The sequence below is a fragment of the Amblyomma maculatum genome, chromosome 1 (genome assembly GCF_055883805.1).
Source record: "Amblyomma maculatum isolate TAMU_Amacu chromosome 1, ASM5588380v1, whole genome shotgun sequence".
In the NCBI taxonomy this organism is placed as follows: Eukaryota; Metazoa; Arthropoda; class Arachnida; order Ixodida; family Ixodidae; genus Amblyomma; species Amblyomma maculatum.
Genome location: NC_139344.1, coordinates 305,902,421 through 305,927,810, shown reverse-complemented (window position 1 = coordinate 305,927,810; position 25,390 = coordinate 305,902,421). Strand labels below are relative to the sequence as shown.

The following is a 25,390-nucleotide window of genomic DNA, read 5'->3' as shown; positions in this document are numbered from 1 at the left end:
AACTGGGATAATGTGTTTGAGAAGTGCGAAAGCCACGTAACCTTATCGGCATCACCGGAGACCGCATTGGCATGTTTAGCGTCTACCGCATACCTGTGGCACTAGGCAGCCATACGTTCACTGTCAGTTCAGTTTTTTGTGTGTGCGATGCAGTGTCACGCTCCCTGTGGCCGGCATCATCGGACAAGATATTTTATAAGACCAACGGGTTGACATGCAGTCAGGGCACTCTTCGAGTGGGCGAATCTCGGGTCCCGATCGATAACTGGGCATGCGACAGGTTAGTGATACAAGATTACGGGAGCGGTAGGCCCAAAGGGAGCGTACCCGTCGCGCTAATCGAAACTACGGTGCTCCCAGCGATGAGCAAGTGCCTGCTGGCCTGTAGACCTGTGTCGTCCGTATCAAGCAGACAAACGAAAGTGATAGAGGTATCCAGACTAGAGGTGAACAGACTTGTAGGAGCGCCCGCACTCGCTACAGTTCGCGAGAATGAGGCTATCCCCGTCAGAGTAGCCAACCTAACCCTTCAGGGCAGACGCCTTGGGAAAAACAAAATTCTGGGCGAATTGATGGATGTGGATGTTGCAGAACCTATACTAAAGGTGGACTCTAAAGGAGCAGCAAATATGCGGGAGAATTTGCTAGAGATGTCTGAGCTGTCGCACATTGAGGAATCACAGAGGATCGAATTGAAAGTCTCATTTTGGAAAATAGCTCAATCTTCTCAACCAGCAGAAGAGACCTTGGGCATCGCCAGGCCATTAAACAGCGGATACCTACTGGGGATGCCTATCCAGTCTACCGTCGAGCCTATAGAATCCCCTTCGCCAAAAGGGAGGAGATGGAAGCTCAAATTGGAGAGTTGCTGAAGGCAGGCGTCATTGAACACTCTACGTCGCCGTGGGGAGCACCAGCCTTACTGGTAGAGAAGCCCAATGGAAGCCACCGTTTCGATGTAGACTATTGGGATCTTAATAAGGTCACTAGAGTGAACCCCTACCCTTTGCCAAACATTCACGAGACCCTGTCGCAGCTTGGGAAGGCGAAATATTTCACTGTTGTGGACATGGCTAGCAGATACTGGCCGACAGAGATGGATCCCCGGGGCAAAGAAAAGACGGCCTTCAACACTCCTTTCGGGCATTAAAGGCCCACTGTCCACCCACCTGTCGAAAATATTTTCTTTCCCGTTGACTGTGAGACTTCGCCCCTAGAACGCAAGGCCGCAAAATGTTTTTGAAAAGAGTAACTAATAACGCAGTTACAGCCACCGCAATCGCCCGATTCTGTCATGCTTCTCTCCTTCCGTTCTCTCGCAAAGGTTTTTCACTCTCCTGCCCGAGGTCGTCTAGCCTCCGCAACACAAATTCCCCTTCCTCCTCCGCGTTTGGCGGGAGGTGGGGCGGGGCACTCCGCGAACTCGAAAAAAAAAAAAAAAAAAGAAAAGAAAACGGCCGAGGGAGCGCGCGCCGCTGGATTCAGTCTGGCCGTGGCGAGGGAAAAGCGCGCAGCGAGCGGTAGACACCCATCCTTCTCCCGTCAGTCAGTGAGACGGACCAATGGACGTCGTTCGCGGTACGTACGTCATTACTGTGGCCCGTCGGGCCAGCTCAAGAAACGGGGAAGCTGGCTTCCCAAAGGAGAGCATGAGAGAGCTTTGAATAGTATTTTCGATGCTTTGCGGCGCGCGTGTCACTGTACCATTTTGCACAGACTATCTCCGGTACCTGATCGAAACACTGGGCTCCTTTGCTTAAAAGGGCCTTCCCTGGACAGTGGCCTTTAAGAGTGGAACAGTATGCCGATGGGGCTTGTAAACAGCGCGGCAGTGTGGCAGAGGATGGCTGATGTCATACTCGCAGGACTGCTGGGCAAGCTTTGTCATGTATACCTTGATGGCATCATCATTTTCCTTTGAGTGCCACTTGCGCGATGTGAAGCGGGTATTCAGCCGTGTTAGAGAGGCAGGCCTTAAGCTGAAACCGGCAAAATGCCAATTACTGAAACCACAAGTACCTAAGGAATGTTGTTTCGGCCACGGGTGTCCGCCCTGACCCAGAGAAGTTAGAGTGCGTGAGGAATTTTCCGAGGCCGACCAACAAAACTGAAGTCCGTCAGTTCCTCGCCTTGCCACCTATACAGGCGTCACATTCCGAACTTCGCTGCTGTGGCCAAGCCACTGACCACGCTAACAGGTAAAAAGCCTTTCTCCTGGTCTTCTCAAGCTGAGAGTGCTTTTCAGGAATTAAAGAACTGGCTCATGGAAGCACCTATTTTTCGCTTCCCCGATTTCAGCCAACCATTCATGCTAACGACTGATGCATCTAAGCCGCCCTAGGCGCAGTCCTGTCACAGATGCACGAAGGCAAGGAGTATCCAGTAGCTTACGCAAGTAGGCAGCTTAACGTGGCCAAACAGAACTACGGGGCAACTGAACAGGAGTGCCTGTCAGTCGTTTGAGGAGTGCACCACTTTCGTTGCTACCTCTTCAGCCGCCCTTTCAAAATTGTTACTGACTGTCAACCGCTAAAGCGGGCTAATGAATGTCAGGGACCCGAACTCCAGACTAGAATGCTGGAGCCTACTCCTCCAAGAATATAGCTTTCAAATTATTCATCGCCCGGGAAAACAAACCAGAACGCCGACGCGCTCAGCCCCTCTGCAGTAACCCGCGTAACCGAGTTCTTCCCGTCTGTTGAGGAGGCTCATTTGCAAAGTGAACAGAGGAAGGACACATCAATTAGGAAGATTGTAGACAAGTGTCAGAACTCAAAAGGAAAAGCTGACCATGATTACCTAGGCCAGCAGGGCACCTTAACCCTTTGAGGGTCGATTTTTTTTTTTTTTAAACTTTCCCAGATGGTCAAATTACTTTATTGTGAATTTTGAAAGTTCAATATGAGTAAAGTCAAGGAAAAGTTGTAGATAAATATTTGGAACCGTATTTTGGAATCAACGTTGCTCCACACTGCAAACTCAAGAACCTCAGGAAACCCCAAGGAGAGCAGGAATACCTTGTCAACGTCGATGATAAACAAGGGAACAGCAGCCCCTATAAAGATGGAAATCAGTTTCTGTGGCCCCTGCACCAGGAGTGGCCATAAAGATAAAAATCAAAATCAAATGACAGTTTCCCAGATTTTATCAATTTTAACAGGCCTTCAGCAACGGATATCACGACCTCCCTAGAGAAATCTGCCTTCATCATGCGATCTGCCTGCAGGTGCAGGCTTTCAATCACCTTGTGTGAGCAGGACTTGTCTAGGGCAGCACAAAGGCATGTCTTGGCGATTCCTCTCTTTACTATTATCTGGGAAACAGGCAACGACAACTGAGCTGCAATCTCATGGGCAGGATAAATGCGTGGCACTGCCATACATTCACCAGCTGACACACCGCCTAAAGAAGGTGGCGGAGAAAGGCAATGTCCGAGTTGTGCTCACTGCACCAGATAAACTCGAAAAACTGTGCAAGGCTGTTAATGTTGCCTCAGAGAAGAAAACATCAAATGCCGTATGTGGCGTGCAAGACCAATGTGGTCTGCAGAATTCCCTTGTCATGTGGGAATTGCTACATCGGCCAAGCTGGCCGTTGTATCAATGTTCGGCTAATGGAGCACAGGCAGGCAGTCGAGGCAATATCAGGCTCGGGACACTTGGCGGCCCATTGTAAACGCTGTGAGGATAACTGTGCTCCGATATACAATCAGACACAGGTCATTCTTTCAAGTTCAGACCAGATGGAACGTAAAATACTCGAAGTATTTCTCATTGATATTGAACATCAACAATCGCATATATAAGAAGCCCACTTCCGCAGAACTTCTTCAGTGGGCACGTTGGCTGGACATCTGGCAGCGTCATGTCAAACCCGTTTCTTCTTTTCACGCAGTTTTTTCTGCTCGCCACAACAGCCAAGTCCAGCGCGTCACAAGATGGGAAAGACTACATCATTGCAGCGACGAACACCACCGCCAATGGAGCCTGCGCACAACAGCAGCCGAACTACGACGACCGTTGGACACCATTGCGTCCAGCGCCATCTACATCAACAATCGCATATATAAGAAGCCCGCTTCCGCAGAACTTCTTCAGTGGGCACGTTGGCTGGACATCTGGCAGGGTCATGTCAAACCCGCTTCTTCTTTTCACGCAGGTTAGTAACGAAACCTCTACTGTTAAAACCAGCAACCGTTGTTTTATCCAGCTGACATGCCCACCAAATGTTGTTGCGATTTGTTGTGCCGCGCGAAATTTGCTCATATCCTTGCTGATGCTTTGTGGGGACATAGAATCCAACCCAGGTCCCACCATCCAGGAACAGCTAACTGAAATACTAGAAGGACAAAAGAACATACAGAAAAGACTGGCCGAAATTGAGACAAAAATAGAAAAGTTTGAAGCTACCTCAAAAGCGATAACAGAAGTCAGTGCTAGGGTCTCTGATATTGAAAGAAGCGTTCGCAACTTTCAAAGCAAGCTCACTGACTTGGAAGATCGCTCCCGACGGAATAATATTCTCGTTTATGGCATTACTGAAGAACCCGATGAAACGCCCCAGGAACTTGCCTCAAAAGTAGTTGAAGGTGTGTTCAAAGACAAATTAGGCATAGCCGTGTCGTCCACAGAGAGAATACACCGTATTGGCCGCCAACAGCAAGAACGACCGCGTCCTATAATTCTAAAGCTTATCGATTATCGCGAAAAAATAAGCATACTGCAGAACTGTTATAAACTGAAAGATACAGGTACTTCAATTTCTGAAGACTTTTCAGTGGCAACCAGGCAAAAAAGGAAGAAACTGTGGGAGAGCACGTCCGAAATTAGGAAATCGGGAAGGAACTTAAGGTTGATAATGAGTTCTTTGCATGGGACGACGCTACAAATAAGAGGATACCCGCTGCGAAACGCCCTGAGCCAAGGAAACATGCGTCGGAAGGGCAGCAATGAATCGATACAAGTGCTCAGGAACCTTTTCAATGTCTGAACCTCAATGCACGGAGTATACTTAATAAATCGGAGGATATTGAGAGTATTTTGTTAGCGCACAAACCTGATGCATTGATCATAACCGAAACGTGGTTACACGCTGAAATCAGCGACTTCGAAGTGACACCGCCCGGCTACCGAATCTACCGAAAGGATAGAAGTTCTAGAGGCGGCGGAGTTGCCATAATGTTAAGAGATACATTGCACGCAATTAGGCTGCCTGACATATCTGGTATTGAGTCCGTCGTTATTAAAATCTGCTTGAAGGAGCTTAACCTAATTATAGGGGCATTTTATAGGCCTCCTAGCACTGACACTACTTTCTTTGATGAAATGAATTGCTTTTTATGCAAGTGCTCAAAATATTCCAATAACTTACTTTTAGGGGGTGATTTTAATATTCCATCAATCGATTGGACTAAAGATTTTCCTGAAGCGTTGTCAACATTTGCAGAGCCGTTTGTCGATATCATTCTTTTCCATGACTTAGTCCAGCTAGTCAGGCAGCCTACACGTATTCAAAATGGCACCGCCTCTATTTTAGATTTATTTTTTGTATCGGGTGAATTGCTTCGTCGTGAACCAAAGCTGCAGGTTATGGACGGCATATCAGATCATAAGATGGTATGCCTAAACTTGCATCTCAACGCCATTACGAATTGCAAGAAAGAAAAGCGAGTGTTTCCGAACTTCACACGTGCTGATGACGTTGGTGTTTTGGACACACTAGATAACTCCTTTTCATATTTCACGTCTTGTTATGAGTCTGATTCATGCTGTGTCAACAGTTTATGGTTAATGTTTAAAAATCTTGCATTGAAATGTGTGAATGAGTATGTGCAATGTAGTTGCAAATTTGTACACAACACTAATCCCTGGATCACTAAAGAAAACGAAAAAGATGAGAAAAAAAATCCGGCAGTGCCCCTCTACGGCCAATGTTCTGAAACTTGCCGGCATGCGCCAACAGCTCAAGAGTTCAATAAAAACAGCAAAATATAACTACCACAATATAACAATAAAAAACTTTCTTCTTTCATCTCCTGCTAAGTTTTGGCGACATTTTTCATCTAGAAAATCCCATTCCCAGCTATGTCCATTGCAGATGTAACTGTCACTGACAAATATCAAATAGCGAATTCTTTTAATCAGTTTTTCTGCTCCATATATACAGATGACGATGGCAAGATACCGCAGTTCGCAGTCAGTGACACGAACCCTCCGATAAACAATATATGTATATCTGAAGAAGGCGTTCTATCGCTCTTACTTGATATCGATATTAAGAAGTCACAGGGAATTGATGGGATACCCAATGCCTTTCTTTTCAGGTATGCAGAATAGTGCGCTAAGTATCTATCGCTCATATTTAGGAAATCTCTGTCAAAAGCAGCACTTCCTAACGATTGGAAGTATGCTAAAATCACACCGATACCCAAATCAGAAAACAAATCGCTTCTTTCGTCTTACAGACCAATTTCACTTTTGTGCACATGCGGAAAAATTATGGAACATATAATCTTTAAACACATATCCACTTATCTTGAAAAACACAATTACATAGATCCTCGGCAGCACGGTTTCCGCAGGGGGGTGTCAACGGTCACACAACTACTTGAGGCAGTACATGATTTTGCAGCAGCTATAGATAGACAGAGCCAAACAGATATTATCTTTTTAGATTTTGAGAAAGCGTTTGACTGTGTTTCCCACCAAAAGCTGTTATTAAAACTGGAACCAATACTTAGAAATGACACATTGCTTTCCTGGATAGCGGCGTATCTTTCGTCGCGGCACCAGTGCGTGTCGATTGAAGGAGCGTGTTCCAGTTATGGGCCGGTCCGGTCGGGCATTCCGCAGGGGTCTGCTCTGGGGCCTCTTTTCTTCTTAGTATTTATTAACGATATCATCAGCAATGTGTCCGTGAAAATAAAACTTTTCGCAGATGATTGCATTATTTACAATGAAATTAAACATCCGAATGACCAGTCTGAGTTAAATTTATCGCTAGCTAAAATAGAAAACTGGTGCACAACATGGCAAATGAAAATAAATAAGAAGAAAACAGTAGCAATGACAATCACTCGTAAAAAAAAGCCCCTAACCTTTCCCTACTCCATTAATAGTCACCTCCTAGCATCCGTTGAAAGTTATAAATATTTAGGTGTAATTCTAACCTCTGATCTCAGATGGAATGAACATGTGTGTTACATTGAAAAAAAGGCGATGCAAAAACTTGGTTACTTGCGAAGAACCCTACGCCAGTCTACTCAAGAAATAAAACTTCTAGCTAACAAAACATTTATCAGGCCACTTCTAGAATACGCTTCAGTAGTATGGGATCCTTATACTAAGATGAATATTAACAAACTCGAAAACATCCAAAAAAAATCAGCAAGGTTTGTTTATAGTTCGTACAGTTGGCACACTTCAGCAACCGCTCTAGTGCAAAAAGCTAATTTAGATCCTCTGCAGTTACGTCGCTTTCATGAACGACTGAAGTACATGCATCTTCTCTACTGTTCTAAGCTAGGAATAAACCAGAAGCTATATATCGAACCTGTTATTCGGCGCAATACGCGTGCACATCACTCTAAAAAAATGAAAGAGTACACCTGCAAAACCAACGTGTTTAAAAATTCTTTCTTCCCTAGAACAGTCAGCGAGTGGAACGCACTTCCTGCTGATATTGCAGAATGCCCGACCGTCGAGTCTATGTTATCAAAATTGAAAAATTGTTCTTGATATATTCACGTGTAGTGCTTCTTTATTACTGTTGGCGTTTCTAGTACATGTGGTTTGCCGTTGGTTATCTGTTCGGGTATTTTGCTCCTGTATTGCTCCTACCATTTTCTTGCGCATGTGGTTTCAATGTCTGCTTTTAATGTATCTTTTTTTTTTTTTTTTTTGTGGTCAATTTCACTGTACGAACAGCGTGTTGATGTGTTAGTATTTTAATCCATTTTTTGGTGGCAGGTCGACACCGGGATGATTTTTTATTTCTTAGGTTTTTCCTCTTGTTAAGCTGGTTTTTCTTTTCTGCTGTGTATTTTAACAATGCATGTAATCCCACTACTGCCTAAGGCCTTCTGTGAAGGCTGGCAGTATTTCTGAAATAAAAATAAATAAAAATAAACTAAAGTCGTGCCTAAGCAAGCCATCGTTATCTCTATCATCCAAAGAAATACAATTCCTGAACTAGAACATGCGCTTTAGGGTTTGATGTTTTTACATTGTTTGCTATATATTGAATGGGTTGTCTGGAATAAAACAAAGTCTAGCGTTCGTGGTGTCTCCTATGTCCCTGTCTTTAGCGCTAGTTACCATGTGCATTGAATCTAAAGATCACCAACTAGCCCAACTGCCCGCTTTAAATTACCTGAGTCATTTGTGATTGAATCCAAACAGCACTATTTTTGCCTACACCGTATCGTTTTTCACACCAAAAACATGACAACCAGTGTTGCTATGAAAATGCAGTCGTGATTAAAACAGCTCCTTTTTCACTTAGCGGGGTACACTTTAAAAAGCTCGGTTACCTCCCAGGTTGCGACTTCAGTAGGGTGCCGCTTCAGCTGTATGATGGCCTTTTCATATCCAAGCGCTCTCCAGTAGTCCTTTGTACTTCGGAACGTTTCAACCATGACCTAGAATGAGATAAGGAGCTTGTGATCAAGTGACCCAAACGCCAGATTGAGGCCGTCACCTCCAGTTGATCAGTGATGTGAGAGTTCTTGTTCACAGGCACGTTTGCGGAGGCGCAGGCCCACTTGTCCTGCACGAAGTAACAGCGTTACTTCACGGCACAGGAGTAGAGCACGTACTCACAGAAACGACGTACGCATACCGAAACTCCCGCTTTTCGTTGTGTGGCGAAAGGTTCAGGGCCCCGAGACGCACGAGATGAAGACGCAGCATCTGGACTCTCACTAGAACGTCTTGCCTTCTTCGTAGGAGCGCGGTCGGAGCGCGGTCGGCTACACGACGAGCCAGCAGTTGTCAGGGGTTCAGAACGTAATTCATATGTTGCAGTTTCGAGAAGTGACCCACTTCGTAAACAGTCACTTATCCAAGTAGATTTAACAATTTTTACTCCTGGCTGTAAGCTTTCGGCGTCCACTATTTTACACACACGACCCGCGTCCAGCGACTCAGCTACGACCAGGTGCGTGGCCACTTTTTCGTTACACACCACTGCGGCCCCGTGCTCTTCCAGTTTGCTATGGAGAAGTTTCACCCTCGGCCCACCAATGCTTGTAGGTACAATGAAAATGCGAGTGCCCGCAAACATCGCAATAGATTACAAGCTGCGCTAGCGTCGGTGCAGCACCATAGCCACCATAGCTGGGTTTTCATTCGAGCCGTGCATAAGAAATGGCACACTTTTCAGCTCCATCGACAGATGGCGGTTGGCGGTGGCGTGGTCGGGCAGCGGGACATTGCGACCCGCTGCGACATTGCGGTCCGCGAACCCGGGACATTGCGACCCAGCTGGCCCAGGCGACACGCCCTTTTTTAGAGGTACAGAAGCCTCAGAAGCCTCAGAACAAGGAAAGCAAGGCCGCTCGCCAGCTTCGGCGGAAATCAAGCCCGAGGAGCAGACTGCGGGCGCTGGAGAAGCAAGCCAAGTCTCCAGGCCGGTTTGTACAGGGTTTTGAATATTTGGGGGCTGGGATTTAAAACATTCCTATGCAAAATCTACTACACCATTCGAGCTGAAATAACGTTCACAAAGCAGCAAAATATCGTCTACGTTATCTGATAAGTGATTCAACATCGGTACTTGCCTAGGTTTTCCGAAAGGCTGTGGCTAAAGGTACGTCGGACGGACCCGATCAATGGTCTTAAAGGTACGTCCGACGGACCCGGTGCGTTTTTCTTCGGGATCCGTCCGACGGATCCGGGAAATATTTTTCAGAGGTACGGCGGACGGACCCGATCGGTAGGGTTCTTCCGACGGACCCAACGCATTTTTCTCCGATATGGGCCTTGGGATCCGTCGGGAAAGCCGGACTCAGATGTGGTTGTAGCAACAACATGGTAGCCATATGTAGCCAAATCGAAGTTGGTATGAGGTGTACTGCTTGCGAGGTGTAAGAAGTATGTACTACATACTGCATGCGTGAAATGTGAAATTACAAAGAATAGTACAGTGGCAAGAATAGTGCCTAGAATGGGTGATATACTACGTGATGGCATGATGATAGGTTTACGTGAGTTGGACCGCGGCAGGGTGGCAAGCACGACCAGAGCGCAAGCGCATGTAATCGCGGTGTTGACGGCCAGCCCGCGGCCCGCACGCCCGCTCATTTGGTCCTCGTTATTATGTGGATTAACGTCTACGACGGTCGTTATGTAATTATGTAGTTTTGATTCTTCAAAGTTTCCTCACTTCCATCTGTGATGAGATGCGTCACGTAACGCATCGCTTTCTGCTCGCATTGAGGTTTGGTGCTGCAAGTTCTACGTAGTACAAGCGGCGCTGAAAAAGCTGGGCACCGCCGGCGTGTCTCTAGCCCAAGCATCGCGTCATTCGTGTTTGTTGTACAACTGGAGGTGTGGTTTGTGCTTACCGTGAGATGCTGTGATTACGGATTACGTCCTACTAGAGTGCTGTGTGAGACTACGAAGGGTGCTGTGATGAGTGCGCCGATGTCCGGACGGACATCAGTGTGTCCGTTTATGATCGGCGATGTTGCACGTGCATGTCAGTGTTTATTAGGTGCAGTGGTAATTTATTTACACGCGCTGTGCAACAATCAGACGAAAATAAGTCATCGACAATTTGTTAGCCTGTACTACAGAGCTCAAAACTCGGAAAATGGGAATGCACGATGCAGTTTTCGCATGTTGGAGTGGACCGAAAAATAAGTGCCCAGCCCACACCGCCGGGATACGTATTACTACAGGTGAAATGGTTCAGGTTTCTGTAAAATAGCTGCCTGGCACAGCACCTTTCTAAATGTTCAGGCTTTGTACTATTGTTGAAGGCCACTTTATCATTAATAAAGGAACGAATATGCTTTATGTGTTAATGACTAATGCTTTTTCAACATATTATGTTCATTTTTTTTTTTTCGTTTTTCCTTAGTTTCCTTTGTTTTTCATGCTAGACAAACACAAATAGTACACTTTTAAACTTGTCAGTCCAAAGCTGAACATGAATATCTGCCATGCATGTGACAGCTTTAATGCTAGAAAGGTTGACATGTATAGCATGTACGTACACGCTGCGACATCTTAGTGGCACGTTAGGCTACTTGCCCCAAGGTCGTGATGTTTAATACCAGTGATGGCAGTCGCACTTTGGTGCAGGTGAAATGCAAATGCTTCTGTTTTCTGCAAGATGTCAATTCAAAGTACAAAGCCCAGGCAGTCAAATTAGTCTGGAGCTCTCCACTACGGTATTCTTCATAGCTACATATGTCACTTTAGGATGTGAAACCCTACATGCCACAGGTAGGCTGCATTGTTTTTTAGATTTTGTAACCTCTCATCTATGTTTTGCAACATTTGGCTAATTTTAGTTCCCAAACAGTTGCTAAAGATGAAACCGAAGCAGTTCTTGGCATGGTTTGCTGCTTAGATTAATTTGCTAATTGCAGTTCTTTGAAACTTGCATCAATGCTGGACAGTTCAAATAGCAAGCAGTTGAATTACAGAAATGATGTGGATCATGCATTTCAGTTCTGACAAGTGGAAAGTAACGGTCCCCTCCTTGCATGCATAGGTGCCTTTAGACAAATACATACTCGGGTGTGTGATTGTGACGCATATCAAAGGTCAACAGAAGGCCATGTGGAGCCAGTGTGATATTCTTCATGAAGGCTAAAGTAAAATTGTACAACAGCTGCTGTACCATGCAGAAAAAAAATTGATCATTTAGTGTATGATTAACTGACCATGAATAGCATCTTACTCAGAGTATGATGTGATATATATCTGGTTTAGCATCCCAAAATAACTACGGCTATGAGGAACACAATAGTTGAGGGCTCCGGTATAATTTCGACCATCTGGGGTTCTTTTACATGCACTGACACCGCACGGTGCATGACGGCCTATTGTTTCGCCTCTATTAAAATGTCCCTGCTGTGGCTGGAACCAAATCTGCATCTTTGGGTTCAGCAGCCAAGCACTCTAACTACTGAGCCAGCACAACGGGGCCAAGTATCAAAATGCATGCCATTACATTTCTTTCTAGCCTGTGGTTTTCTTCACAGAACTAATGTATACAAGGAAAAGTAAACAGCAAGAAAACACTAGTTTTATTGCACATTATATTCACATTTCAGCAAACATTCTCTAGGAAAAAATTTCTCATAATGTTTTCATGGAAACCATGAACAAAACAAAACAATGCACTTACTCCACTCGAATTATTAATGGGCAAGGTTGCATCTATGCTACTACACTGCACTTATCACAAAACCACAAGCCCCATCTGCTTTGGCCAATCACTTGATGGAACTAACGGAGACAGATGTCGCACTCCACAGATTGGTCGTCTCGCAACATATCTCTGCATGTGTTGCATTTCAATTTCATGCCTTTCCACTTAGTTTCAACTGTTGCCAGCATTACTAGTCACCCATCTTTTATGAAATTCCTTGTTACGCTGTTGGGATCAGCATCCTTGTTAACGATGGTCTCTGGCATTTTAGATGCTATTATTTTCACATCTTCCTCATCTGGAAGAACGAAGGAAATGACAAGCTTTGAGCAAACAAAAAATTAGGGAGACTCCTAATCTCCACCTGTAAGGGTATGGTGTGCCAGCGTTAATGGTTCTTGTCTGCAGATCCCACTGTGGATTCTCGTTAATTTACATGCCCTTTGCTACAAACATTACTACTAATTCCTTAATTCATGTCTGTTATCTCAGATATACTCATTAGCATACGGTCGTAGGCTGCCCTGTTAGGTGATAGACAACCTGGCATAGACCTCTGTAAGCCTCAACCTTTCTTAATTGGAGCTGAAACGTTGAAGATGAAATATTTCAAATATAACTTTGTAAGCTTGGCTTAACAGCTCCTGCCATGTCGTGTGGCCTCGTGACATTTGGCTCGTGGCACTTTTGGCTTGTGCACAGGGGTCATCTGTTAAACACTGGTTAACATGCATGAAAAATACATTTTCACACAAACTGGTGGCAAATGGTCAAGTGGTGCACTGCAGATTCTGAAATGTATACCTATATTCATGCAAGGATCGCATCATCACATAACATGATCAAGAGTTCTATCAGTACCTGTAGTTACATAGCATTTCAATGCCCATTAAAGGACCACCTCAGACAATGGTTGTTATCTCAAGACCTGTTCTAACAGCGTGCTGACGCCATTCCACTGAGCGATGGACATACCCTAGATAGCTCATGATTGTGGATCTCATTTATTTCTATGACTTCCAAGGAGTTCCTGTCGTCAGAAACTTTATGAAATCGGGACAGTAGTCTTGAAAGGTGAAAAGAAATAACCAGGTTACCTTGACGCAATGCTAAATTACAGAGGGTGAATATGCTGCATGAAGATACCAAGAAGCTTGTACAAAGAAAAGTGAGAGTGAAATAGCAGGATTTTTGAAACATTGAAATAAACTACAAACTATACTTGTCAAACCTGTCATTAAGGAATGGAAATCATGCAGTAATCAAAAACACAACATGGAGGACATTTTAGGTCATCTTCACAAAACACATACCCAAACCTCACACACAGCTTCATACTTATGAAAGAGGACAAACCAATATGCAAGGAGTGTGGAGATGAACTAACAATAAACCATATCTTACACATGCGCCAGAGTCGAGAAAAGAGGAAACATTTTGTACAATTTCCAACAGATCCATTTCCATCCCAGCATGATCCTAGGAGAGACGTGCAAATTTCCTGCATTTTTGGTTTCCTAAAATGTTCCTAAACAAGCTACATCCTAAAGAACATTTTAGTCATTACACACAAAATAAATACATTAAATTTTGTTCTTGGTGCATGGCAGCATTAGTCGCTTAGGCACCATAAAAATCAACACAATGCTGTAGTAAGGTATACCTTGGTTAGCTATGTTATATGAGACAAGCTTTCGGCCTGGTGTGGTCCTTATTCACGTGACAGCGCTGTCATGAGGGTCTATGTCCCAGCGATCGGAAAGTGACCTATTCCAATAATTTTACAAACTGAAGGTGATTGTACAGATTTCTAAAGACTGGAGTGCTCAACTGTTTTATCAACGTCCGCCTGCTCTGACAGCCTGGAGTGAAACTGTTGAAGAGAATACATTTTTGAACATTTAACGCGTTTCTGAAAACGTTGCTTTCAATTACGGGGCCAACAAAAAGCAGGTGAATGTCAAACGCCGCCTAGATAGGCTTTCTAGCAAGACAGCGGTGTAGCGTGGAAAATCGCTCCGCCGATCCATCGCTGGCGCCGCTGACTTGAAAGGCGAACTGTTCAAACTTATATAGCTACTGACCACACCTGAAACACTGAATTGCGCATGATCAAGGCAGAATTTCTCTAACACTGAGCACTGGTAGCTATCGATTTCGCGCCCAATATTGTGAAAATCTGTCCTCTCTTCGATCATTGATACGTCCACGGTTGAACATTTATGCGCCTCGGGGTAGGCCAGCCGTGGGAACATGGATGCGTGGTTGTAGCAACGATCGCTTGCATGGCACACTCTGCAAAATTCCAAGAGTCAGCTTCTTCAACGAAATGTGCAGCGCACATTTTCTACCGCGTACCTAAGCCCGGCGATGCATGCATATCGATCCCGATCGTTTCAAAGCTGCGCGGCCGTTCAGTCGGGTCACGCTAACCTCGAGCATGCGGGGGTTTAAACTACATGTACGCAAACTTCAACGACAAGAAAAAGATGCAGCCTAAGCACTTTAGTCTAGTAATCCCCTATATACCAAAGAACATTGCTGTTCACAGGGAATTCGGATCATTCACGCTTCCGGCTTTCCGGTTGTGCACTCTTGCGGTGCGGTGCAGTAGGTCTTCGCCTCGACGAGTCGATGTGCAGGCCTCTAGTAGATTCGGCATGTCTTCTGCCACGGCTCTGAGGTAGAATTTAAACGAAGAATTTAGCTAAAAACATCCTGTTTCCTCGGTCTGCATGTGAGGAACGAGCACAATGCCATTTCACATACATACTTTGGACTGCCGAATGTTCAGCTGCACGACGAGGTGTGTGTGTGTTGTGCCGGCGCTAGATCTTCAGAGGTCGATGCAGGACCTAAGACAGCGTAAATGCTAGGAATAGCTAGCTCGAATTACGGGCAGATTGGGGTGATAGTTTAGTGCGAAGCGAAAGCTGCTCGTGAATGTGCGTATGATGCCAGCTGGTGGAGCTGGTGCAGTACGTAGCATATCGCCTGCAGCTATGTGCTTGACAGCGATGTTTGCCGTACACAACCCTAAGTGAAGACCGTGATCTATGTTAGAACGGATGCACTCTTCGTAGCACCTCATCGAGAGTCGCGGATAGCTGATATCATAGAGGATGAGATCCATTCACGCGTAGCAAGCGGAATGGGGCCGCGTTCGACGTGCATATAGCCATGAGCCTGTATATCGACGTCCGCCGTATCTTTACGAGAATCGAATGGATCCGTCGGACGTACCTTTAGACACTTCGTTTCCGAAATCGAGAAAAAACTGCTCTCGGCGGCGTGCACAATTTTCGCAGAAGAGAGTCGAAAAGCTATTTTAACATGGTGCGTCATCTGTCGGGCAGCGAGAGCGCCAACGGCCGGGATGGAGCTTGTCTCACTGCTCGACAGATGGCGCATCATGTTAAAATAGCTTTTCGACTGTCTTCTGCGAAAATTGTGCACGCCACCGAGAGCAGTTTTTTCTCGATTTCGAGAAATCTAGGCAAGTACCGATGTTGAATCACTTATCAGATAACGTAGACTATCTTTTGCTACTTTGTGAACGTTATTTCAGCTCGAATGGGGTAGTAGATTTTGCATAGGAATTGTTTAAATCCCAGCCCCCAAATATTCAAGACCCGATACAAGCCAGTCCCATACACGGTGGTCCCATGTGCCCAGCGGGCGGGTCGTTAGCGACACAGGGTATGGCCCCCACAGGCATTGCACCGACAGTGAGACCACTCCCCATCCCGCAGCTGCCACCAGGGACCCAGGGGATACGCTGGGAGCCGCAGTCCTTCGGAGTCGGGACACCAGGTCCAATAATGACCCACCAGGTGCCACAACATGCCCCGTCGCCACCGATGCAGATTTTGCATCATCCGCAAGCTGCACCACAGGCAATGATGGCCCATACGACACCACCCAGCCCAGGCACCGACCTGGTCCGGATGGTCGGCGACCTTGTCCGCCAGTTCATGAGCCACCAATGGCCACATCAGCAGCGCCAATTAGCCAGTGCTGTTCCCGTCGCACCAGAAGGCGTAAACGGCAGGAGCATTTTATAGTGGGGTTCCTAAACCTACATGGAGCTCGCCGCGCGCAGAAGTGGGCGGAGTTGTACTGTGCACTGGACGCTGAAAAATTCTCTGTGTATGCAGTCGCAGAAACACACCTTCGGGAGCTGGAAGAGCCCCCCATCCACCCAGAGTGGTGCTGGGCTGGCGGCAATAGACGGGGGCAAGGACGCAGAGGTGGGGGTGTCGGATTACTGTGGCGCCGAGAGTTGCAGTGGCAGACGTGCCATCACCGGAGCAAGAGTGCAGCGACCACCTGTGGGTGCTGGGTGATGCGTTGGGGATGCCAGTAGCACTGTGTGTACTGTACCTCTCTGTTTACAAACCCAGATATTGTGCAAATGCCCAGTTGGTGCAGTGTGTGTGCCAGGACTCAGCTAGGTGGGCTAAGGAAAGAGAGGTTGTCGTGATTGGCGACTTTAACGGACACCTCGAGGAACTGGATGGGCACACAGACAAGAATGGGCAACTGTTGCTGCAGCTTTCTAAGGCTCTCCACCTGGTAATTGTGAACCTGGACTCTCGTTGTATAGGGCAGAGCACATGGTGTGCACGTGGTAGTGCTACTTCTATCGACTATGCGTTGGTGTCTGGTCGTCTCAGTGCCATTCTCCGGACAATGGACATCGACGAGGATGGAATGCATAGCCTTGGGAGTGATCACAATAGGTTGAGACTCGTGTTTAGCCACTCCTGGTCAAGTGGCATTCGCCTTCCTCCTGGAAGGAAAGTCGGTGTGTTCCTGCCAAGCAAAGCCATCGAGACGGTTGCGGAAGAATTTGAGAACAGCCCATTTCGACGAGCAGCCGCATCGTATCAGGACTTCTTATCAGCCTTGCGAACCATCATGGACAGCCACATGGTACGGAATGCAAGGCCGTCGCGGAAACCCAAGAATCCATGGTGGGACGCTGAGGTTGAGAATGCATGGCGGGCACGCCGCGAGGCCAACCGTGATCATCGCAGGGCCCGTAAGTACGGGGATGCTAGGTCACCCAGGTGAAAATTTCCAGTTGGGAATCAGCTGGTCCCAACTCAACTGGCTTTTTGGACAATTCCCAACTGCAGTTGGGACCAGCTGGTGTTCGGACCAGCTGGTGTTGGGACCAGCTGCAGTTGGGACCAACTACAACTGGGACCAGCTGGTGTTGGTCCCAGCTGCTGCTGGGCTCAGCAGCAGGCAGCGGAACAAGCTGTGTTGCACTAGCAAGAAACACACCTCACAGTGCTGCTTCTCAGGTGCAGCAATATAGAAGCCGCAATATAAAAGAACCCAAAAACATTTATTTCAGTGCCGACGGGGTACATGTGCAGCTTTCAAGACCAGTGGCTTCTGTCTTGTATTTTCTGCGAAGCTTTGGTATCATAAACAGCATCGCCACTCCGTCCACATCTTTCAAACAGCCCTTCGGTGGTGCGCGGCTGAAATAGAAAACCGGAAAAAAATATGTTACTCACACCAGAAGTTTAGCTAAATAATTTCGTGAAGCGGAAAGCTAAATTAGAAAATGCAGGTTTCCAGCATATCACATGCACAAAAAGCCGACGTTTAGATCAGCCTAACCATAAGCTATAAGTTCAACGCACAGCCTGTGGACAATTTGATCCCTGACTTCATCTTTATTTAATGCAGTTTTTGATCGAGGACTAGCGCGGCAAAAAATTATTTTGCTTGTTCACGCTGTTTACCGCATATCGTGGAGATACAACAGCGCGAAAATTTAATGTCCGCGCTGTACCAGAATTATCGAACCGCTCTTGGCCGCGCTCACGGGGACGACACTCGAGATGAGCTCCGGAAAGCAGCGACAAAAACCTCGAACGTCATGAAAACAGCTGCGCGATTGCCATCTTTTCAGAGAAATCTTGACTGCGTATTTTGTAGCTGATATGGTCGCGTGCTCCCGTTTAACTGCAGAACACATTTAACGAATAAATAAAACAACCTCTTCGGTTACTTAACGTGCAGATATAAGAACACAAATAAGTACCTCAATATATAAACTCTTCGGGCAGCTCTGCTGATCGGTATCAGTCTTCGCCATGCGATGACATCCAAAGTGTTGTCTTCCTCTCGCCTAGAGAACAACTGATGAACTATTTCGACTTCAGAGCAAGTTTGTGAAGAATAGGCGCTAACACGAGTTTCTTCAAACAAAAAATTACGCTCGCGCACCACAAATATCAAATCGACAAGCCACGCCGTGCACGTGTGTACGGCCGCTCCTGGCCGCCGCCATGCTGCTGTCAATGCTGTTTACTGCGTACGAAACTAACTCATGCAATCTTAATTTTATATAACATTATGTTGCTTACGGCAGCGGAAAAAATATAACATAATTTTACCTACTAGATAGTTGCTAATATTAGAGCTTTTGTTGCAAATAATAAAATACGCAACTGACCACCACACTGAATGCCAAATTGCTCACTGGCCAGATGCCAGCGGAGACTATTGAATGCTAACAAAATTATTCCTTCAACTTGTACCTGTGTAAACTGTTACTAAAACTAAAACCAACGATGCTACTGTTACCATCAAACCCGGAACAAAAACAACACTTGCTAAACTAACTACCTTCACAGAAACCAACAGATGCTGTTGGGACCAATTTCTGCTGGGACCAGCTGGCCCAGTTGAAACCAGCAAGGTCGCTGTTGGGACCAACTGAAAACCACTAGAGTTCCTGTTGGGACCAACTGGCCCAGCTGAAACCAGCAGATTCCCAACTAACCCCAGTTGGAAAGCTGCTGGTGTTGCTGTTGGGACCAGCTGGCCCAGCTGAAACCAGCAAGGTCGCTGTTGGGACCAATTGAAACCAGCTGATTCCCAACTGGAATTTTTCACCTGGGCATGTATGGTTGCATGGCAACACTACCTCAACCGTAAACATGACATGCAACGGCTCGTACAAGCCAGAATTGCAGAGCACAACCGCAGACTCATGGAGTCTATCAGGGCGGAAGGGCAGTCTGCGGCCCAGAGGTTCTGGCGATATGTCAACTCCCTGGACAGAAGTGCTCCAAGGCCACCCACACTAAGAGACTCGGAAACTGGTTTGCCGGTCACCAAGGTCAGAGAGCACCTCACCCTGCATTTCACTCACTTGTATGGGAGACCAGGTGATGAGGATCCGCCTATCTCCACAGACCAGGACCTTGAAGTTTCTCATGAAGAGACAGAACCGGACAGCACACCACCACGATGGGTCGTCTCAGAACGCACGATCGACCGAGCCATCTCTCGCCTGAGTGCCCGTTCCTCCTCAGGTCCTGACGGGCTCCCCGCTAGCCTGATAAAAGGCCTTGGACCGGAGGCCAGAGGACAACTGGCTGGCATCTTTACGGGCATAATTCAGGGGGCTCCGGTGCCTGAAGACTGGCGTCACGGAAGAGTCACCCTCATACACAAGCGAGGAGGGGACGCGGCCAGTCTTCGATCGTACCGCCCAATCACTGTCACGAGTGTCATGTATCGGCTGTTCGTGCGTGTCATGAAGGAGTGGCTAAGTGGGTGGGCCGAGGCAGCCGGTATCCTCACCGAACTTCAGAACGGCTTCCGCCCGGGCCGCCGGTTGGACGATAACCTTCTCGTCCTCACTCAGTGTGCCGACATCGCTAGAAGGGAGGGGCGCTCTTTGCTGTGCTGCTTCCTTGACGTGGAGCAGGCATACGATAATGTTCCGCATGCTGCCCTGTTCAAACGCCTGTCGGAGCTGGGGATGCCCGAAGAGTTGCTGCGCACCATTCGTCGCCTCTACGACAAAAATGAAATCGTCGTGCACTTCGGCGACGCAGTATCGGCTCCCATCACCGTAGCAAAGGGCCTACGCCAAGGATGTCCCCTCTCCCCACTCCTATACATTTTGTATGCCACGAGCATTGAGCGGGCCCTGCTGCAGGCACACATTGGCTTCCGCTTGCCGTACTCGACCAGCGGCTGTGACGAGGACCACCGGTTGCCGGGCCTGGCATTCGCAGATGACCTGGTGCTAACGGCGGAATCGCAGGCGGACATGCAAGCTCTGTTGGACGTCTGCTCCGCCGAAATCAAGCACCTCGGCCTGAGGTTCAGCAGCCGGAAGTCTGCCGTCGTTTGGCTGGCGGGAGGAGATGCGGAAGCTGCGGATCTCACACTGGGCGGAGAGAGTATCCCGGTGTGCAGGGCATTTAAATACCTTGGAGTATGGCTAAGCGCAGGAGCGGGCTTATACGACCTCCACGAGGCGCACCTACGACAGGCCGCTCTTAAGGCGCAGTCCATACTTCGCCGCCGCTGCCTCTGGGGATACAACCGCTACATCATGGTCCGAGATCTGTGGAAGCTGGTGCATGTGCCGGGCCTTACATTCGCCAACGCGGTGGTATGCCTCTCGGCGGCGACGCGGGACTGGTTGGAGCGGCGACAGCGAGATGTGGGCCGCACCGCGCTCGGATGCCATGGCCGGGTGGCGAACGAGGCCATTCAAGGCGACCTAGGGTGGTCGACCTTCAAAGCCCGGGAGGCCAAGAGCAAGTTGGTCTACCTTGGCCGCCTGCGGTTCCTGCCCCGAGACCGGTGGGCCCGCCGTGTGTTTGAATACCTGGCAGCAACATGCGTCCGCACGGCATGGACACGTCGCCTCTACGCGATAGAAAAGGACTGCGGCATTTTTCGAGATCGAATTGTGGCCGACACCGTGACGAAGTGGACGGCTGAAGTGTGTGATCGTGTGCAGCACATTGAGCGGGAGGTGTGGGCTGCAAATATGGAGAAGAAGTCTACTCTCTTCTTCTACCACCTGCACAAGACAGACATCGCGCCTGTGCCGCTATATGAGAACAGCGGTGCTAGCAGCCTCCTGTTCGAGGCCCGGGCTGGGGCTCTCCGTACGCTGCAGTACCGCAGCCGCTTCGAGACAGCAGTGTTGTGTACGCAGTGTCGGGTGTGTGGAGAGTGGCGGGAGAAACAGTGGAGCACCTCGTCCTCCATTGTCGCGGACTCGAGACACCGCCCCTAGAGAGCGCTACGCTGTCAGAAGCTCTCGCATGATAGCTACTGAGCAAATGAGCATGATAGCTACTGCTACCACCCCGATTCAAAGGGGACGCTCCTATATTCCATCCATCCTCTCGGGTTTGGACAGGTTAAACAGGGGCTTTAGCAGTAGCAGCCTGCAAGCGCCGCCTGGCTGAGTGGTGGGCCGTGGTGCGTGGTGTTGACTGATGGTGCCAGGAGCACCGCTAGCACAGCACATACTTTTTTTTTTATTTTTTATTTTTTTTTGGTGTTGTACTTTAATTTTTCATTTTGGTCGGACTCGGTTAGCCCGACGTCCACCCGTTGCAAAGGGCACGACCGTTATATCATCATCATCATCATCAGCGAGGCAAGCGCACCAACGACCGGGATGGAGCTTGTCTCACTGCTCGACAGATGACGCAGCATGTTAAAATAGCTTGCGAATTGCGAAAAATATTGGCTAGTGTGCCGACCGAGGCCTCCCGGGTGGCACCATGAGCGATGAATGCCGGCGGCCGCCGCCAGGAGCGCTGCAAACTGGGTGGGTACCAGCCGCGCTGTCTGCTGCCTACCGCGCTCTCACATCTTCGGCAAGAGGGTTGCTTGCACTGCATTTCAGCTCTCATTAAGTCGCAACAGACCTCAGGTATAACTGAAGCCGCTGACTACAAGTTGCAGGGTGGGTGTTTTGTCTTGGACTGGAAGCGGCGCACGTATTTAACGCTTCTTGCTTGCGAAGGCTTCTGCGAAGTTTGAGCATCTTACTCCCGGACATCCCGTGCTCACAAAGGGAAACCCAGAATTTCCATTCTAACAACAATTAAAGCATAGACATTTATTGATGCAAAATATAATTGTAATCTCTGGAACAAAGTGAAATACTTCATTTTTATTGACATGCATATATGGTTCTTTCTGCGCACTGTACACTTGCTGACAAGTAAACACGTACGCGCAGTTTTATTTATATATTGTATATGCGAACAACACAGGAAACAAAGTCACGCAACACTCCTCTTATGTATATGTAATAACAAACACATGCACATATGGCAGAATTGCATGAACAGCAGAGCACAAACGAGGAACCTTTACTTACAGCGGCTAAGGTACATCGCGGCCTATGATTGCACACATAGTTTTGCCGTAGTCACCATCTTTTGAATGAAGAAGCTGACGAAGTTTTTTTTTTTTTCTCAGATACACAATATGCACCAGACGCGGCCGGTTCATCGCGAGGAAGCTCGTTGGTAATGCCTTGCTTACGGTGAAACATATGCGCCTAATATATAACTGCATCCATATGACATATGTGCAGCGCAAAAGGACAATCGAGGGACACAGAAAAGGTACACAACACAGGTGCTGTCTGTAGCGCCTGATTGTGCACACTCTTTGTGCTACACACTGTCATGGAGCACCGTTACCGACTCGCCCAAGTTTCCATCCTTGTGAATATAACTGCATGCTCTAAAAATGTTTCTCGCCAACAAAAGCAGTTGCCGTTTACCTTCCGTCATTTCTATCGATGCTTCGTTCCCATTGTACAGAATGCGTACTTACGTAGCATCAGATAGCGCAGTAATACGTACGCTCCTTGTTCTAGCGGTAGCCCCGTTTGCCAAAAAAGCAAGTCTTCTCTGTGCACCACCGCTTTCTCTTTGGCATTTTTCTCTGCAGTTTAGTGAGAGGCACTGGGAACAACAATCAGGAACCGCGCTTCACCACTGGCGACACAGTAAAAAAGAAGGCATACAGGCGAGCACAGAACGCGCGCACAAAACGCGAAAAAAAAAAAAAAACCGATGCAATCGTCGCCGAGCAGGTAGAAGTGCGGAACGACTCACATGAGCAAACACCTACACCGTAAATAAACTGCTGCACCTTCGTGAAAGCAAAAGACGCGCAGAAGCAGGTTTAACACGCACGCACAACACCAACAGATTGCCGTATTCTGAAGCGAGAAAACTGCATCGTCTGCTCAGGTGGTACCCTCCCGACAAGCAGCGCCCTCTGCCGCTAACGATTGGCTTTCATTGCAAACAGCGCCATCCTCACCCATAGGGAAGCGCGGGCTCTCGTCACACTAGCCACTATATTCAAGGCACACTATAGCAACAGTGCGACCGAATTTTGCCGTGCGCGTCGCAACATGTGGAACGGGTCGTAGGCATGGTCGTAGATAGTCGTAGGGTGGGATCCACGTGTGCGTGCTTTGCGGTTGACATGTTTTTGGACTTCGCGCCTGTTCAACATTTCAGTGTTGAGTCCTGCGAGATGCCGACGTAGTTGTGTTGACGAAGAAGATCCATCAGAGGCCGTTGAAGATGTGGCTGTTGACGAACTGTTGCATCTCTCGCTACATACTTGCGGCAAGCAGTGCGTTAAGCAAACGCCAGCGTTCACTTTCATCGCCTTGTAAACGGTTATGTAGCTCAGATGCGGAAGATGTACCGATTTCCTACATGGGTCTGGGCTTCAACAAGGTGCGTCTAGCTAGACAAATGTTGCGAAGAAAGTTAGAAAAGGAAGAGCGTGGTAGTACTTTGCCTGCTTACTTCGCACAGCTTGTGCAGTCAGATGCTGAACAGTTACAAAAACTGTACCCCCAGCTTGTAAATTTTGTCAAAAAAGAAGAAACTGACACTGCTCCAGAAACAGGCAAGGAACCTGAAAAAAAGTACCAGTTTCCTTTTCAGCAGTTCACGGCACATACTAGCTCCCTTCAACCCCCAGCGACACTTGAACTGACAGTTAACCAGCCATCGCGTGAAAGATTTGAAGCCGTGTCGAAGTACATAGCTGCCTTACAGTCAGCTAGGCAGAATTTGGACATCAGTGAAGACCTGGCGGAGATCCGTTCTGAAGTGTGGCGCGCAAGTTATGGCAGTGCGGATGCTACAGTACCTCCCAGTCAGGTTCCGTGCAGCGGTTGTGGTGCCTTTCTGCACTGCAGTGACACTGCTATCCCAGGCTTCCTGCCAGCCGAGGTTTTCACGGAACTGAAGGAAAATAAGCTGCGGCAGCATCTGTGCCAGCGTTGCATCTTCCTGCAGCACTACAACACAGCTCTGAATGTGAAGGTTGACCAGGACGCATACAGGAGTGTCTTGGCGGAGGTTAGCCGCCGCAAGGCACTTCTGCTGCTGCTGCTCGACCTAACCGACATGCCGTGCAGTATATGGCCGGATCTTCCTGAGCTGCTGGGACCCCAGCAGCCTGTATTGGTAGCTGCCAACAAGGTGGACCTTCTTCCTTGTGATGCGCCAGGCTATTTGTCACATGTCAAGGAGTGCGTGACACAGACACTTAAAAGTGCTGGCCTTAGCCATAACCTGCGGGGTGTGTGCCTCATCAGTGCTAAGACAGGCTATGGAATTGAAGACCTCATCACAAGCCTCCACGACACCTGGCGCATGAAAGGTGCCAGACTTTTTTTTCTTTTTTTACTAGAGCGGAGCATCTTTTGTTTAACATGCCACTGGAAAACATGAATGGAGTTGCCTTATGCAAGGGTGCAACAGCTACGCCAATTGCGCCATTTTGATACAGCTGCATATTTCTGTGCCATAAGCATGAAATTTATTAAATTTGCATCACGCTGCGTCAGAATGCCCCGAGAAGACGCAAAAATTTGCCATACTCAGGGACAATTTTCTGTGGCCGTGATATGGCCAGTCGCGGCGTTCCAGATACTGCAGCATGCATCACTGGCATTTAAAATTAGTTTTATTTTGTGATGGCTATTCATAGTTTTCTCTCATGTCTCCACAAGCTTCCTCCACTCTTTGAGTACGCTGAACCGTAGCGGTTGAAGGATGCTTCACCGCACGGGTCACAGCTCATGTGGTAGGTGAAGCGTCTCCATGCCGCAAAAGGGTCGTTTATAATGATCGGCACCACTGCTACGGCGTCGCACTGCAAAAAGGGC

General features: G+C 47.8%; 2 protein-coding genes and 1 long non-coding RNA gene across 6 annotated transcripts in view; 1 reads left to right on the top strand and 2 right to left on the bottom strand.

Annotated features, from left to right (window-relative positions):
• Positions 1-9,407, bottom strand: part of LOC146206994 (DNA polymerase lambda-like) — a 57,103-nt gene extending 47,696 nt beyond the window's left edge. The window contains exons 1-3 of one of the 4 annotated variants that reach the window (XM_084591711.1): positions 8,833-9,407; positions 8,698-8,766; positions 8,531-8,638 (exon numbers count right to left, since the gene is read on the bottom strand). In XM_084591711.1, the coding sequence (XP_084447837.1) occupies positions 8,531-8,638; positions 8,698-8,766; positions 8,833-9,282 (627 nt within the window). In that variant the 5' untranslated portion in view covers positions 9,283-9,407. Of the gene's footprint in view, positions 1-8,530; positions 8,639-8,697; positions 8,767-8,819 lie in introns of all 4 variants that reach the window. The other 3 variants (XM_084591698.1, XM_084591703.1, XM_084591718.1) reach the window with 3 other exon arrangements.
• A 2,829-nt stretch (positions 9,408-12,236) lies between these two features.
• Positions 12,237-15,648, bottom strand: LOC146206993 (uncharacterized). The gene is made up of 2 exons (XR_014704649.1): positions 15,158-15,648; positions 12,237-15,062 (listed from the first exon to the last, which is right to left on the bottom strand). It is a non-coding gene; the product is annotated as an uncharacterized LOC146206993 (long non-coding RNA).
• A 7,906-nt stretch (positions 15,649-23,554) lies between these two features.
• The window catches only part of LOC146206991 (nitric oxide-associated protein 1), a 90,220-nt gene continuing 88,384 nt past the window's right edge, over positions 23,555-25,390 (top strand). Inside the window, exon 1 of the mRNA XM_084591656.1 lies at positions 23,555-24,882. Within this exon, the coding sequence (XP_084447782.1) occupies positions 23,787-24,882 (1,096 nt within the window). The 5' untranslated portion in view covers positions 23,555-23,786. The remainder of the gene's footprint in view (positions 24,883-25,390) is intronic.